This window comes from Balaenoptera borealis, assembly GCF_965194805.1.
Source record: "Balaenoptera borealis genome assembly, chromosome: 17".
Classification (NCBI taxonomy): Eukaryota; Metazoa; Chordata; class Mammalia; order Artiodactyla; family Balaenopteridae; genus Balaenoptera; species Balaenoptera borealis.
Window position 1 is genome coordinate 20,103,738 of NC_138876.1, and position 18,475 is coordinate 20,122,212.

General features: G+C 37.2%; 1 protein-coding gene across 5 annotated transcripts in view; it reads left to right on the top strand.

Moving 5' to 3' along the window:
* SAMD12 (sterile alpha motif domain containing 12) overlaps positions 1–18,475 on the top strand; it is a 488,950-nt gene that overhangs the window by 153,862 nt on the left and 316,613 nt on the right. For 3 of the 5 annotated variants that reach the window (XM_082364472.1, XM_082364473.1, XM_082364476.1), the window contains exon 3: positions 1,596–1,712. The exons of the other annotated variants lie outside the window; for them this stretch is intronic. In XM_082364472.1, coding sequence (XP_082220598.1) covers positions 1,596–1,712 — 117 coding nt within the window. The remainder of the gene's footprint in view (positions 1–1,595; positions 1,713–18,475) is intronic. 5 annotated transcript variants of the gene reach the window in all.

The window sequence follows — 18,475 nt, forward strand, 5'->3', positions numbered from 1 at the left end:
CTGTTGTACATCAAAGTGAATCAGCCATATGTATACATATATCTCCATATCCCCTCCCTCTTGAGCCTCCCTCCCACTCTCCCTATCCCACCTCTCTAGGTCATCGCAAAGCACCGAGCTGATCTCCCTGTGCTATTCTAGCAGACTTTTTTAAAAGCGATATATTAATATTGTAAAATACTGGAGCCACGAACTAAATACACACACACACACACACACACACACACACACACACACACACATACACACAGCTGAAAACTTAACTACTATTTGCTTTGAACAATGGGACAAACAGAGCATGAAATTAAGTGTCGACAGATTTTAATGTCGACAAAAGACATTAAATCTACAGATTTTCAACTTTTGTATGGTCACTTTTCAATGAGTAATAGTAACTTGAAAACTAGTTTGACTCTAAAAAGAATTATGGAGTAAAATACGTTTGATAAGTAGAAATAATATGATTGAAAGGGTAGCTGAGAGAGAGGCTGGAATCACCCTGCATGCAGTATGAAAGATTTTTGCTGCTTCGTAATCAATAATCCCAAATGACTCTGAAGGGCTCCACAGATGTATAAAAGGTAACAGAAAAACAATGGAATGGAGGAACAGAGAATCAGTGGAAAATTAGTTCAGGATCCTTTTCTGGGCTTTTCTTTAAAGGCTCAAAAAATGTCCTGCACTCAATTCTGTCTGGTCTGTATATCAAATGTGTAACCCAGACATTTTTATTATTAAGGTAACGTGCTTTCAAATCAAAGAGGTCAAGAAATGCAGAAGATACCTTTGAACCTCCAGCCTCTTTTTGTACCTGCTCAAAATGCCAAATAGCTAAAAGATCAGAATTAGGCCCCAGAAAAGAAATGGAAAATAATGAGCATGCAAAGGCAGAGAATGAAAGGTTTTTAAATTTAATAACCTGTGTAAATTCAAGGGGAAAAATGGAAATGGAGTAAAAAATGAAAACGGGAGCTAATTAAAAGGGAATAAACAGGAGATAGAAAAAGTGAAAACATGGAAGAGGATTTTCGATGATTTGTGGGGAAATTTGATTTTAGTTCAGTAAGGAAACTGCATTTTTGGTGTATCTTTTAGCGTTGTTACTCATTCCTTCAGACTCTGGATGATGTTTGGTGAGTGGGAGAGTTTTTCTTGTTTTGGATTTGTTAAGTGCTTCCATAAGATCCCAGATTTCATTTTTACAAATAATATTCATGTGCCGAGTAAGCCTTGCTCAGTGAGATTCCAGATTTCTATTTATGGCCCTGAATGGTCCTCCCTAGAGAAGGTCTGACAGCCACATGGACCAAAAAGACAAGACAGATTAGAAGAAAGACTGAGCAAATGACAATGCTTCTCTTGGCCAAGGCATATGTGTACTCATTGGGAGCTTGGATTCATGTTTAATTGGGTATTTGTGGCTAATCACAGAGAAGGCTAAGATTTCTCTTGTGAATAATAACTGCCAGCTTGATGCCTGGATCTAAGAAACCAACAGGATATGATGCCATGTTTCTTACCTTTTTGTGCTGTTTTCTGGAAGAGAGTTATGGAATGGCAACCATGAAATCCTTTGCATTTTTGCCTTCCTATAGATCTGGGTAAATTATGCCACTGAGAAAAAACAAATCTGGATTATTATGCAGCTGTCAATGAATGTTTCTAAAAACATGTTTAATCCTGATTTGCACCTGACCTACACTCCCGTAACAGTAAGTAGTAGCCTTAGTGGGAGTAGTAGCTATAGAGACAGTAGAAGTAGTAAGAAAATAACAATAATGGCAGAGGCTATCATTTATTAATTATAATTGTCAGAAGTAACGGAATAAATGTCATGTTTTGAGTTTATTTTCTAATCACATCATCATAGCAAACCTATGAGATAAACATATTATCCTCCTTTCCTTTATGGTGAAGCAGAGGCATAAAGAAATTGTCACCTGCTTACAGTTAAATAGCTATTGTATGGAAAAACCTAGGTGCAAATCTAGGTCCCTGGAATTCCATTTGAACAGAGTCAGGCTGAGTGCCTATTCGTGATGTTGTCCAGTCTCCCTTATTTAGATCTCTTGGTCTTTCAAGCTTATGTACTTGTGAATATACTTGTGAATATAAAGTGTACTATGAAAGGCCTCTTCTGTGTCAGTCAGTGCTCACCCCACACCTTATACAGTGCGAGGTGCTAATTAAGTATCCAGTAAATACATTCTAATGAATGAATGAATGAATCAGGACAGAGCCCTCATGGTTTTCAAATTCAGATGCACAAGACTGTTCTTGGCTTTGCATGTTGCTTCATTGCTCCCCTTTGTTTTATACCAAAGCCTTTCTCTACCATCAAATTGGGTCAGGAAAAGACACAAGGAAGACTCTGGTTTCTGATCCAGCATGTAAGAAGCTTGGAAGTCACCACTCCATCCTAATAACAAGAAAAACCTGAACAAACTGAAAAATCAATAACTCTTCTTAGATCCACAAGAGAAGTGAAGTCACAGAGCAAACTACTGCCCCCTTAATTAGAGAGGCCAACAGGTGAATACAGAGAATCACATCTAACCAGAGCATAAACCTCCATGTGAACCAGAGCTGGGGTAAAGAAACCTGGACTGTAATTGATGAATTGCTGAAAACTCAGTGTGAACAAATCTGAGAAATAAAAACTCCTTGGGGACCCAGTCATTGGGGGATACCATACTTTTTGTGAATTTTACCTCTTGGAGGTCTACCAGGCTCTCACAGTGAATATCAGACACAAATTCCCTTGTTCATGGAGCAGAGGGAAGGTGAAGGGAACCATTTTGAAATACAAGAGCACATTCTGTTCTTCTTAACAAGTTCTTCCCTCGGGAAAAACTATTTAACAGGATCCTAACCTGCTGGGGTATTTTCAGAGCCTAACTGACCTGGAGGAAGGGAAATACCCAACTCTAGTCCCCATTAGCCTTCTATATGGAGAAAGGATATACCCAGCTCCAGCCCACTCTAAGCATCCCGCTCTACCTAAGGTGGGGGAAACTGAGAAGAACGTATGAAGTTCACAGTACAGAGGCACAGGCTCACTAAAAGACTGAGCCCCAATTATAGGACTGTAGAAGGCTTCCCCTCCCCGCACATCTTACCACCCACATTACTAAAGCCCATTTATAGTAGTTACTTTTACCCAGTACATCATGTCTGGCTATCAAAGAAAAATAACAAGACATATTAAAAGGCAAAAAAAAAATCACAGTTTGAAGAGATTGAAAAACCATCAGAAAAAGACTCAGATATGGCAGAGATGTTGGAATTATCAAACCAGAAATTTAAAACAATTTTGATTGGTACGCTAAGAGCTTTGATGCATAAAGTAGACAGCATGCAGTAACAGATGGGCAATGTAAGTGGATAGATGAGAATTCTAACAAGCAACCAAAAAGAAATGTTAGAGGTCAAAATGTAACACTGTAACAGAAATGAAGAATGCCTTTGATGGGCTTATTAGTAGACTGAACACAGCTGAGGCAAGAATCTGTGCTTGGGGATATCTCAATAGGATCCTCCAAAACTGAGAAGCAAACAAAAAAGAACCCAGAGTAGAATATCTAAGAACTGTGGGACAACTACAAAAAGTTCAACATATGTGTAATACCAGAAAAAGAGAGAAAGGAAAAAAGAAATACTTGAAAAAATAATAGCTGAGATTTTCCCCAAGTTAATGTCAGACACCAAACCACAGATCCAGGAAGTTCAGAAAACACTAAGCAGGATAAACACCAAAAAAAACTAAACCTGTGTATATCATATTCAAACTGCAGAAAACCAAAGATAAAAAAGTCCTGAATGGGGCTTCCCTGGTGGCGCAGTGGTTGAGAGTTTGCCTGCCAATGCAGGGGACACAGGTTCGAGCCCTGGCCTGGGAAGATCCCACATGCCGTGGAGCAACTAGGCCCGTGAGCCACAACTGCTGAGCCTGCGCGTCTGGAGCCTGTGCTCCGCAACAAGAGAGGTTGCGATAGTGAGGGGCCTGCGCACCACGATGAAGAGTGGCCCCTGCTTGCCACAACTGGAGAAAGCCCTCGCACAGAAACAAAGACCCAACACAGCCAAAAATAAATAAATAAAATTTTTAAAAAATAAAATAAAATAAAGCAGGAAAGTGTAACATCCAAAGTTAAAAAAAAAAAAAATCCTGAATGAAGCCAGAACTGGGGGGGAAATGCCTTACCTATAGAGAAACGAAGATAAGAGTTAGATTTGACTTCTCAGAAACCGTGCAGGCAAGAAGAGAGTGGAGTGAAATATTTAAAGTGTTGAGAGAAAAAATAAACCTAACCTGGAATTCTGTACCCTGCAGAATTATCTTTCAAAAGTGAAGGAGAAATATACTTACTCAGACAAATAAAAATTTGAGATTTGTTACTCATAGACCTGCCTTGCAAGAAACATTTAAAGAACTTTAGAGAGAGAAAAAATTATATAGGTCAGAAACTCAGATCTACATTTGAAAGGAAGGACCAGAGAAGGAATAAATTAAGGTAAAAGAAACACTTTTATTTTTCTTATTCTTAATTGATCTAACAGATTAAAATGTTCAAAATAATAACAGCAACAATATAGTCAATTATGTACATGTATGTACATATATGCTTATGTGTAAGTGAAATAAATGACAGTGATGATACAAGGGAGGGGAGAGAGGAATTTAGGTTACTTTGATACTATAAGGTACTTGCACTACCCATGAAGTGGTATAGCGTTACTTGAATGTAGATTTGGATTCGTTTTAAATGTATATTGAAAACTCTAAGGTAATCACTAAAAAAGGTTTTGAAAGGAGTATAACTGATATACTAATACAGGAGAGAAAATGAAATCATATAAAATATTCAATTAAAACCAAAAAAGGCGTCACGAGAATGGAAGACAAATAGGAACAAAGAATAAGTGCAACAAGTAGAAAACAGTAATAGATATGGTGCATATTAATCCAACTATAGAATAATCACTTTGAATACTAATGGCCTAAATGTCCCAATTAAAAGACAGATTATCAGAGTGGATGAAAAAATAAGACCCACTGTATGTTGTCAACAAGAAACTCACTTTAAATGTAAAGATACATACAGATTAAAAGTAAATTAAAGATACACTGTGCTAATCAAAAGAAAGCAGGAATAACTATATTAATTTCAGACACAGTGGACTTCAGAGCAAAGAAATTTATCAGGGATAGAGGGGACATTATATAAAGATAAAGGGATCAGTTTTCCAAGAAAACCTAACAATTCTTAATGTGTACACACCTAACAAGAGCATCAAAATGTGTGAGGAAAAACTGATAGAACTACAAGGAGAAATAGATAAATCCACTCTTATATTGGGAGACTTCAGCATCCCTCTATCAGAAATGGACAGAAAAAGCAGGCAAAAAAATCAGTAATGTGATAGTTGAATTCAAACACCATCAATCAACTATATATAATGGACATCTATAGACTACTTCATCCAACAACATCAGAATGCATTCTTCTCAAGCTCACGTGGAACATTCACCATGATAGAGCACATTGTGGGCCATAAAACACACCTTAACAAATTTCAAAGAATAGAAATAATTTAATATCTGCTCTGAGACCACAATAGAATTAAGCTAGAAATCAGTAACAGCAAGAAAGCTGGAAAATCCCCCAAATACTTAGAGATTAAATGACACATTTCTAAACACATTAGTCAAAGAGAAGTCTCAAGAGAAACTAAATATTTTGAACTAAATGAAAATGAAAACACAACTAATCAAAATTTTTAGGATGAAATGAAAACAGTTCTTGGAGGGGAATCTATAGCATTGAATGCAGGTATCAGAAAAGAAAGATCTAAAATCAGTCGTCTAAGCTTCCACCTTGGGGAAACTAGAAAAAGAGGAGCAAATAAAATCCAAAGTAAGCAGAAGAAAAGAATTCATTAAAATTACAGCAGAAATCAGTGAAATTAAAAACAGGAAATCAATAGAAAATATTAATGAAACCAAAAGCTGATTTTTTTTTTTTTTGATTCTTTTTTAAAAGAAATTTGCTAAGCCTTTAGCCAGGCTAACTAGGGAAAAAAAGACATGACACAAATTGCTAATATCAGAAATTAAAGAGGAGACATCACTACAAATCCCATGAGCATTAATAAAGGAATACTATAAACTGTAAAATACTATAAACTGTACTATCAATACTATAAACAACTCTTTGTCCATATAAGTTTGATAACAAAGATGAAAGACTAATTTCTTGAAAGACATAATCTGCCAAAACTCATACAAGAAGAAATAGACAACCTGATTAGGCCTATATCTATTTAAAAATTGAATCAATAAATTAATAACCTTCCAAAACAGCACCAGGCCCAGATGAGTTTACTGTGAATTCTACTGAACATTTAAGGACAAAATTATACCCGTTCTCTACAATCTCTTTCAGAGCATAGAAGCAGAAAGAATACTTCCTAACTCATTCCATGAGGCAAGCATTTTTCCTAATATCAAAACCAGACAAAGACATTACAAGGGAAAAAACAAAAAAACCCACAGACCAATATCTCTCACACAGTTGCAAAAATCCTCAACAAAATATTAGTAAATCTAATCCAACAATGATGAAAAGAATTATATACTACAACCAAGTGTGATTTATCTCAGCAATACAATGCTGATTCAACTTCAAAAATCAATTAATGTAATCTATCACATCAATAGGCTAAAGAAGAAAAATCACACAATTATATCAAAATTTAACACCCATTCATGAGGAGAACTCTCAGTAACCTATCAATAAAAGGGAACTTCCTCAACCTGATAAAGAATATTTACAAAAACCCTACAGCTAACATACTTAATAGTGAGAAATTCCAAGCTTTTCCACTGAGATCACGAAGAAGGCAAGGAAGCCCCTCTCACTGCTGTTTCTCTAATCCTACTGAAAGTCCTGGCTAGTGAGATAAGACAAGAAAAGGAAATAAAGGGGGGTGGGGAGGAGGAAGAAATAAAACTGTCTTTGTTTGAAGATATCATTTCCGTCTATGTAGAAAATCTTTAAAAGTTGGCCAAAAATAAAAAGCAAATACAAAAACCATGGAACTGATAAAGGACAATAACAAGGTTGCAGGATATAAGGTTCATATACAAAAGTCAGTCAGTTTCCTATATCCCAGCAGTGAGCAAGTGGAATTTGAAATTAAAAACACTATATCATTTACTTTAGCACCCCCCCAAAATGAAATACTTAGGTATAAATCTAACAATATGTATGTGATCTATATGAGGAAAACTATAAAACTCTGATGAAGGAGATCAAAGAGGGACTAAATAAATGGAGAGAGAGTCCATGTTCATGGAGGAAGACTCAGTATTGGTAAGATATCAGTTCTTTCCAGCTTGCTATATAGATTCAGTGCATTCCCAATTAAAATCCCAGCATGTTATTTAGTGGATATTGACAAACAGAATCTAAAGTTTGTATCAAAGGGCAAAAGACCCAGAATAGCCAATGAAATACTGAAGGAGAAGAAGAGAGTTGGAGGATTGACCCTAACCAATTTCAAGACTTACTGTAAAGCTACAGTAATCAAAACAAAGTGGTATTGGTGAAAGAATAGAAATATAGATCAATGGGACAGGATACTGAACCCAGAAATAGACCCACACAAATATAGTCCACTGATTGACAAAGGAGCAGAGGCAATATGATGGAGCAGAGATAGTCTCTTCAATAAATAGTGCTAGAACAACTGGGTATTCATATTGAAAAGAATGAACTCATAGACTCAGATTTAACACCATTCATAAAAATTAACTCAAAATGAATCACATACCTATATGTAAAATGCAAAGCTGTAATACTCCTAGACGCTAGGAGAAAATCTAGATGGTCTTGGGTTTGCTAGTGACTTTTGAGATACTACACCAAAGGCATGATCTGTATAAAAAATAATTGATAAGCTGGATTTCATTAAAATTAAACATTTCTGCCCTGTGAAAGATACTATCAGTAGAATGAAAAGACAAGCCACCATCTGGGAGAAAATTTTTGCAGAAGACATATGTAATAAAGGACTGTTATTCAAAATATACAAAGACTCTTAAAAGTCAACCAAAAGAAAACAAAACCCAATTTAAAAATGGGTCAAGGAGTTTTATACACAGCTCAGTAAAGAGGATATCCATATGGCAAATAAGCATATGAAAAGATGCTCCATATCATATGTTATCAGAGAAATGAAAATAAAACAACAGTGAGATTCCATTACATACCTATTAGAATGGACAAAATCCTGAGCACTGACAACACCAGATGCTGACAAGGATGTGAAGCAGCGGGATCTCTCATTCACTGCTGGTGGAAATGCAAAATACAATAGCCACTTTAGAAGATGGTGTGGTGGTTTCTTACAAAGCTGAAGATACTTTTACCGTTATTATCCAGCAATTGCTACCCTTGCCATTTTTCCAAAGAAGTTGAAAACTTATGTCCATACAAAAACCTGTACACAGATGTTTATAGCAGCTTTATTCATGATTTCCAAAACTTGGAAACAAAAATCTTGGAAGGAACCAAGATATCCTTCAGTAGGTAAACGGATTTAAAAAAACAAAACAAAACTGTGGTACATGCAAGCAATGGAATATTATTCAGCTTTAAAAAGGAATGAATTATCAAGCAATGAAAAGACATGGAGGACACTTAAATGCGTATTACTCAGTGAAAGAATCTAATCTGAAAAAGCTACATACTATATGATTTCAATTATATGGCATTATGGGAAAGCCAAAATTATGGAGATAGTATAAAAGATCAGTGGTGGCCAGGTTAGGGAAGAGGCAGGGATGAACAGGGTGAGCACAGAAGATTTTTAAGGCAGTGAAACTACCCTTTATGGTACTATACTGGTGAATACCTGTCATTATCCATCTGTCCAAACACACAGAACGTGCAACACCTAGAGTGAATCCTAATGTAAACCATGGACACTTTGGATAATAATGATGTATTGATGTAGGTTCATCAGTTGTAACAAATGTACCTCTCTAGTGGGGAGTATTGATAATGGGGGAGACTGTGCATGTGTGTGGGCAGAAGTATACGAGAAATCTCTGTACCTTCCACTCAACTTTGCTGTGACCTTAAAGCTGCACTAAAAGATAGTCTATTTTTTTTAATCTATGCAAAGACACAAGGAGATAAAGCATAATTCTGTAATCTCACTTCTAGAATTTATACATCATCATAATCAAGAATCAGTCCAGACTCTGGAGATAGCTCTATATTTAGTGTTTGATTTATTCATCTAAAGAGTATTTATTTTGTGCCTGGGTGCTAGGTGCAGGGAATATAGTAGTAAACAAGTAAGTGGAAAACTATCAGATAACAAGAAGGGCTATAATGCATTAAAAATGTCTTGGGGTTTAGTTATGATCTGATGGTCAAGGAAGTCAGCCCTGAGGAAAAGACATTTAAACTGAGATCTGAATGACAGGCCAATGCTAGTGATGAGAACAGCTGAGAGAATAGCTAGCCTTTAGTACTTGCCCTAGAATAGGGATGGGCTCTGTGTGTTGGAGGAGCGGAAAGAGGAGGAGGTCTTGGTCTAGGAACATCAAGACCAAGGCAAAGAAGAGTTGGAGATGTTCCAGGAAAGGGCCTTGCAGGTTGGAGGATGGAGTTTGGATTTTATTATAAGTGGAAGGAAAAGGCAATGAAGAACTCAATCAGATTTACACATTTAAGAGTTTGTCTTTATTGAGCTATGGAGAATAGTTTATAGATGGCAAGTGTGGAAGTTGGGAAATGAGATAGAAAATTATTGCCAGAGTCTAGGTGACAAATGGTTATCTTTTTGGGTTGGAAGGAGTAAACTTGAGTATATGGGTCCTGGACACATTTTCCATGCAGACTCAGCAGTCCTGGTATGGATTGTATGTGTTTGTGTATTAGGGATGGGGTAAGGGAAAGCCAAGGAATGAAAGGATGATTATTGGACTTTGGGTCAGTACCTGCCAAGACATAGAAACACTGACAGAAGAACAGATTTGAGGGAAATCGTGAATTCTGTTTCGGACATGTTGAGTTTGAAAGTCTTATTGGACCTCCAAGTGAGACATCGTGTAGGCAGTTTGTCTAAATAAGTTGAAGTTAGAGATATTGAGGAAGAAGTATAAAACTTCAGCATCACTGATTTATAAACAATATTTAAAGCCAATAGGACTTGAAATTACCACGGATGAAAGTACATGTAGAAAGTAGAAGGGGTTACAGGATCAAATCCCAAAACAGACCATTTAGGAGTGGATCAGCAGCTAGCAAAAAGGGAAGTAACTGGAGAAGTAGAAAGAAAACCATTAGAGCGAGATGTATGGAAACCAGAAGAAGAAAGTATTTCAACGTCACAGTGTGTCTCATGGTGTCAGGTGCAACCAAGAGGCCACGTGAAGGGATGTGTGATGTTGGAAGAAGTGATGTTGGACTTACCCCTGGATGCCTCAGTGGCCATGACGAGAGCATGTTCAGTTGGAAGAGGAGGGAGGGAAGCCCTACTAGAATGACAGCACAAGGTGCTGAAACAGATTGTTACTCCAGACAGTTCTTTCAAGATGTGTTTCTGTGAAAAGAATGGGAAAATGGGGCAGTAGCTGGAGGTAGGGGAGGGGGAGGTTGGGTTTTCAAAATATGTTGTGGCAAAAAAGTCAAACAATATAACTTGTCTATTAATGGAGGAATGATTAAATTATTAGCTTTTCAGTGGCACACTACTGTGTGTGCATATATGCGGACATATATACTTTTGTATATATAAAATATTATCATGATAACAATTTTTAAAAACAAGGAAATTTGTCAATCGTCTATACTGATCACAAACTGAGCACAGATGTCTATGTCCTCTTCCTGCTGAATACCATTTAAAGATAATAGTATGGGAATATAAACATTAGATGGCAATAACCATGAGAAAGGAAAGGAGAAGAGAGGCCAATGAGTTTCACTGTAAAATCTCAAAGAGGTTCTAGACTGGGGGGCAGGAGTGAAAAACAGGACATAAAATGGGGAATCAGTAAAGCAGTGTCCATCAAACAGTCTTTTCCTTGCCCATTCCTGCTTGCAGAAAGAAAGCCCAATGGCCAGATGTTTATGCCTCAAGCAAAAATATAGTCCGTCTCTTAAAAGTTAATTTTTTATGTGTCTAGGATGAATTGGAGCATATTTTGTGGGTATTAGCACTCCAGAGTGAGGTCATCTTTGTTTTGGCATTTGGGGAGCATTTTGAGTAATAGACTACTCAGGCATCAAGCCCAGTGCAAATGCCCAGAAATCCCTGCCTAGTCTCCATTGCATCATTTTTTTCTTTTAATTAAGAGATAAAGATATAAACCAGATATTTGCAGGAAATCTACAGATAAAGTCAAATATGTGCAAAGAAACTTTTGAATAATAAAAACCCTCCTTTTAAAAAATTCTTTTAGTGTCCTCAAAGATATTCAAAAACATATTACATCCGTAAAAAAAATGCATTCATTTTTTAAAAAGTCCTGACTGGGGTGTGGCGGAGACCAGAGGCCTCTGGTCCCAGGCTTGTTCACAAGGAGTCTGGCTTGCACCACCTATCAAGCAAACCCCATCCTCATCGATGCCTCATCCCCCCTCCACTCCCCAACTCAAGAGTCACTGTGCGGTGCCTGTTCCCAGGGGCACGTGGCCCAGTGTTGCAGACCGGGCACAGGCCCAAAGGCTGAGCAGGGTCAGGACCGGGACCACTGATGCCAGAACGGCCATGTGGCTGACAGGGTCTTGGTGCTCCGGCCTAGTGTCAAGCCTGAGCCTCTGAGGTGGGAGAGCCAAGTTCAGGACACTGGACTACCAGAGACCTCCTGGCCCCATGTAACATCAATTGGTGAGAGCTCTCCTATAGATCTCCATCTCAGCACTAAGACCCAGCTCTACCCAACGACCAGCAAGCTCCAGTGCTGGACGCCCCATGCCAAACAACTACCAAGACAGGAACACAACCCCACCCATTAGCAGAGAGGCTGCCTAAAATCATAATAAGTTCACAGACACCCCAAAACACACCACCAGACACAGACCCGCCCACCAGAAAGACAAGATCCAGCCCCACCCACCAGAACACAGGCACCAGTCCTCTCCACCAGGAAGCCTACACAAGGCACTGAACCAACCTTACCCACTGGGAGCAGACACCAAAAAAAAACCAGGAACTACGAACCTGCAGCCTGCAAAAAGGAGACCACCAAACATAGTAAGTTAAGCAAAATGAGAAGACAGAGAAATACACAGCAGATGAAGGAGCAAGGTAAAAACCCACCAGACCAAACAAATGAAGAGGAAATAGGCAGTCTACCTGAAAACGAATTCAGAGTAATGATAGTAAAGATGATCCAAAATCTTGGAAATAGAATGCAGAAAATACAAGAAACGTTTAACAAGGACCTAGAAGAACTAAAGAGCAAACAAACAATGATGAACAACACAATAAATGAAATTAAAAGTTCTCTAGAAGGAATCAGTAGCAGAATAACTGAGGCAGAAGACTGGATAAGTGACCTGGTAGGTAAAATAGTGTAAATAACTACCGCAGAGCAGAATAAAGAATGAAAACAATTGAGGACAGTCTCAGAGACCTCTGGGACAACATTAAATGCACCAACATTCAAATTATAGGGGTCCCAGAACAAGAAGAGAAAAAGAAAGGGTCTGAGAAAATATTTGAAGAGATTGTAGTTGAAAACTTACCTAACATGGGTAAGGAAATAGTCACTCAAGTCCAGGAAACGCAGAGAGGTCCCATACAGGATAAATCCAAGGAGAAACATGCCAAGACACATACTAATCAAACTATCAAAAATTAAATACAAAGAAAAAATATTAAAAGCAGCAAGGGAAAAGCAACAAATAACATACAAGGGAATCCCCATAAGGTTAACAGCTGATCTTTCAGCAGAAACTCTGCAAGCCAGAAGGGAGTGGCAGGACATACTTAAAGTGATGAAAGGGAAAAACCTACAACCAAGATTACTGTACCCAGCAGGATCTCATTCAGATTCGACGGAGAAATTAAAACCTTTACAGACAAGCAAAAGCTAAGAGAATTCAGCACCACCACATCAGCTTTACAACAAACACTAAAAGAACTTCTCTAGGCAGGAAACACAAGAGAAGGAAAAGACCTACAAAAACAAACCCAAAACAATTAAGAAAATGGTAATAGGGACATACATATTGATAATTACCTTAAATGTAAATGGATTAAATGTTCCAACCAGAAGACATAGACCGGTTGAATGGATACAAGAACAAGACCCGTATATATGCTGTCTACAAGAGACCCACTTCAGACCTAGGGACTCATACAGAATGTATGTGAGGGGATGAAAAAGGTATTCCATGCCAATGGAAATCAAAAGAAAGCTGGAGTAGCAATACTCACATCAAATAAAATATACTTTAAAATAAAGACTATTACAAGAGAGAAAGAAGGACACTACATAATGATCAAGGGATCAATCCAAGAAGAAGATATAACAATTGTAAATATTTATGCACCCAACATAGGAGCACCTCAATACATAAGGCAAATGCTAACAGCCATAAAACAGGAAATGACAGTAACACAATCATAGTAGGGGACTTTAACACCCCACTTTCACCAATGGACAGATCATCCAAAATGAAAAGAAATAAGGAAACACAAGCTTTAAATGACACATTAAACAAGATGGATTTAATTGATATTTTTAGGACATTCCATCCAAAAGCAACAGAATACACTTTCTTCTCAAGTGCTCATGGAACATTTTTCATGATAGATCATATCTTGGGTCACAAATCAAGCCTTGGTAAATTTAAGAAAATTGAAATCGTATCAAGTATCTCTTCTGACCACAAAGCTATGAGACTAGATATCAATTACAGGGAAAAAAACTGTAAAGAATACAAACACATGGAGGCAAAACAATACACTACTAAATAACCAAGAGATCACTGAAGAAATCAAAGAGGAAATCAAAAAATACCTAGAAACAAATGACAATGAAAACACGATGGCCCAAAACCTATGGGATGCAGCAAAAGCAGTTCTAAGAGGGAAGTTTATAGCAATACAATCCTACCTCAAGAAACAAGAAAAATCTCAAATAAACAACCTAACTTTACACCTAAAGCAATTAGAAAAGAAGAACAACAACAACAAAAAAAAAAACCCAAAGTTAACCAAAGGAAAGAAATCATAAAGATCAGATCAGAAATAAATGAAAAAGAAATGAAGGAAACAGTAGCAAAGATCAATAAAACTAAAAGCTGGTTCTTTGAGATAATAAACAAAATTCATAAACCCCTAGCCAGACTCATCAAGAAAAAAAGGGAGAAGACTCTAATCAACAGAATTAGAAATGAAATAACAACTGACACTGCAGAAATACAAAGGATGATGAGAGATGACTACAAGCGCCTATATGCCAATAAAATGGGCAACCTGGAAGAAATGGACAAATTCTTAGAAAAGCACAACCTTCCGAGACTGAACCAGGAAGAAATAGAAAATATAAACAGGCCAGTCAGAAGCACTGAAATTGAAACGGTGATTAAAAATCTTCCAACAAACAAAAGCCCAGGACCAGATGGCTTCACAGGCGAATTCTATCAGACATTTAGAGAAGAGCTAACACCTATCCTTCTCAAACTCTTCCAAAATATAGCAGAGGAAGGAACACTCCCAAACTCATTCTACAATGCCACCATCACCCTGATACCAAAACCAGGCAAAGATGTCACAAAGAAAGAAAACTACGGTCCAATATCACTGATGAATATAGATGCAAAAATCCTCAACAAAATACTAGCAAAGAGAATCCAACAGCACATTAAAAGGATCATACATCATGATCAAGTGGGTTTTATCCCAGGAATTCAAGGATTCTTCAATATATGCAAATCAATAAATGTGATACACCATATTAACCAACTGAAGGAGGAAAACCGTATGATCATCTCAATAGATGCAGAAAAAGCTTTCGACAAAATTCAACACCCATTTATGATAAAACCCCTCCAGAAAGTAGGCATAGAGGGAACTTATGTGAACATAATAAAGGCCATATATGGCAAACCCACAGCCAACATCATCCTCAATGGTGAAAAACTGTAACCATCTCCTCTAAAATCAAGCACAAGACAAGGATGTTCACTCTCACCACTATTATTCAATGTAGTTTTGGAAGTTTTAGCCACAGCAATCAGAGAAGGAAAAGAAATAAATGGAATCCAAATCGAAAAAGAAGAAGTAAAGCTGTCACTGTTGGCAGATGACATGATACTATACATAGAGAATCCTAAAGATGCTACCAGAAAACTACTACAGCTAATCAATGAATTTGGTAAAGTAGCAGGATACAAAATTAATGCACAGAAATCTCTTGCATTCCTGTACACTAATGATGAAAAATTCGAAAGACAAATTAAGGCAACACTCCCATTTACCATTGCAACAAAAAGAATAGAATACCTAGGAATAAACCTACCTAAGGAGACAAAAGACCTGTATGCAGAAAACTATAAGACACTGATGAAAGAAATTAAAGATGATACAAACAGATGGAGAGATATACCATGCTCTTGGATTGGAAGAATCAACATTGTGAAAATGACTATACTACCCAAAGCAATCTACGGATTCAATGCAATCCCTATCAAGCTACCAATGGCATTTTTCACAGAACTACAACAAAAAATTTCACAATTTGTATGGAAACACAGTAGACCCTGAATAGCCAAAGCAATCTTGAGAAAGAAAAATGGAGCTGGAGGAATCAGGCTCCCTGACTTCAGACTATATTACAAAGCTACAGTAATCAAGACAGTATGGTACTGGCACAAAGACAGAAATATAGATCAATGGAACAGGATAGAAAGTCCAGACATAAACCCATGTACTTATGGTCACCTTATCTTTGATAAGGGGGGCAAGAATATACAATGGAGAAAAGACAGCCTCTTCAATAAGTGCTTCTGGGAAAACTGGACAACCACATGTAAAAGAATGAAATTAGAACACTCCCTAACACCATACACAAAAATAAACTCAAAATGGATTAAAGACCTAAATGTAAAGCCAGACACTATCAAACTCTTAGAGGAAAACATAGGCAGAACACTCTATGACATAAATCACAGCAAGTTCCTTTTTGACCCACCTCCTAGAGAAATGGAAATAAAAACAAAAATAAACAAATGTAATGTAATGAAACTTAAAAGCTTTTGCACAGCAAAGGAAACCATAAACAAGGTGAAAAGACAACCCTCAGAATGGGAGAATATATTTGCAAATGAAGCAATTGACAAAGGATTAATCTCCAAAATTTACAAGCAGCACATGCAGCTCAGTATCAAAAAAACAAACAACCCAATCCAAAAATGGGCAGAAGACCTAAATAGACATTTCTCCAAAGAAGATATACAGATTGCCAACAAACACATGAAAGGATGCTCAACATCACTAATCTTTAGAGAAATGCAAATCAAAACTACAATGAGGTATCACCTCACACCAGTCAGAATGGCCATCATCAAAAAATCTACAAACAATAAATGCTGCAGAGGGTGTGGAGAAAAGGGAACCCTCTTATGCTGTTGGTGGGAATGTAAATTAATACAGCCACTCTGGGACAGTATGGAGGTTCCTTAAAAAACTAAAAATAGAACTACCATATGACCCAGCAATCCCACTACTGGGCATATACCCTGAGAAAACCATAATTCAAAAAGAGTCATGTACCACAGTGTTCATTGCAGCTCTATTTACAATAGCCAGGACATGGAATCAACCTAAGTGTCTATCGACAGATGAATGGATAAAGAAGATGTGGCACATATATACAATGGAATATTACTCAGCCATAAAAAGAAACGAAATTGTGCTATTTTTAGTGAGGTGGATGGACCTAGATTCTGTCATACCGAGTGAAGTAAGTTAGAAAGAGAAAAAGAAATACCATATGCTAACACATATATATGGAATCTAAAAAAAAAAGATTCTGATGAGCCTAGGGGCACGACAGGAATAAAGATGCAGACGTAGAGAATGGACTTGAGGACACGGGGAGGGGGAAGTGTAAGCTGGGACGAAGTGAGAGAGTGGCATGGACATATATACACTACCAAATGTAAAATAGATAGCTAGTGGGAAGCAGCCGCATAGCACAGGGAGATCAGCCTGGTGCTTTGTGACCACCTAGAGGGGTGGGATAGGGAGGGTGGGAGGGAGACACAAGAGGGAAGATATTGGGATATATTTATACATGTAGCTGATTTACTTTGTTATACAGCAGAAAGTAATCAACATTGTAAATCAATTATACTCCAGTAAAGATGTTTTTTAAAAAAATGGCCTGGAAGCTTCGAAAAAAGAACACATTAGAGAATAAAGCAGCCCATTGGAATTAAAATTCAATTTTTGAAATAAATTTTAAAATTTAGTAGATGATTGGGCAGATGAAATTGAAGAAAAATCTCTCACCATTTATAACAAGGGTTGGCAAACTTTTTTATGAAGAACCAGGTAGTAAATATTCTCAGCTTTGCAAGCCATTCGGTCTCTGTCCAAATCATTCTCTCCAGCTTTGTAGCACGAAGGCAGATGGGCGTAGCCATGTTCCAGTATAACTTCATGAACGCTGAAGTTTGAGTTTTATGTAACTTTTACCCATCGTAACATAGTACTATTCTTTTGGGGGTTTTTTCAACCATTTCTGTATAAAAAAACATGATTAATTAGATTGTGGACCACACAGAAATAGGTAGTGGGCTAGATTTTGTCCAAGAGGCCATAGTTTATTGATCCCAATGTTGATGAAAATACAGATGGTATGTAGGAACAGCATACTAAATCGTGGAATGAACTTAAGCAACTGCTGGTGCATAAGAGAAGAAAGTCTCTTTGGTTTTCATGTTGGGTAACTTCTTTGAGGTTTTCAGCAAATATCACATTGGACTGCTGAGAATATGATACAAGAAAAAATAATTCATACCAGACTAATTGGCTCAACATTTGAACAGTACTTACACAGTCATAATAAGGTAAATTCTGGTTACTGTTTTTTTTAACTTTGAATCAATCTGCAGTCATAATATAGCAGATCAAATAGAGGTTGTAGGGCAAAATATGCACTGTTAAGCATGACAATATAAAAATAATACTATAGATGACAAAGGTGGGACTTGGAAGTAGATGAACAAGAGTTGAAAATGTAAGAAGAAGGAAATTAACAGCCATAGAAAAAAATTAAAAGAGCTTATTTGGGAAATCCTATATTTAAGTATATTAAGGCTACAAAGATAACTAATTAAGAGATAAAGTTAATAATACAAAGAGCAAACCAAGGAAAAGGAAGGCGAAAGGTAGCATTACGTGTGCTAATTCCTCATCTTTCTCATCAGGGAGTCCA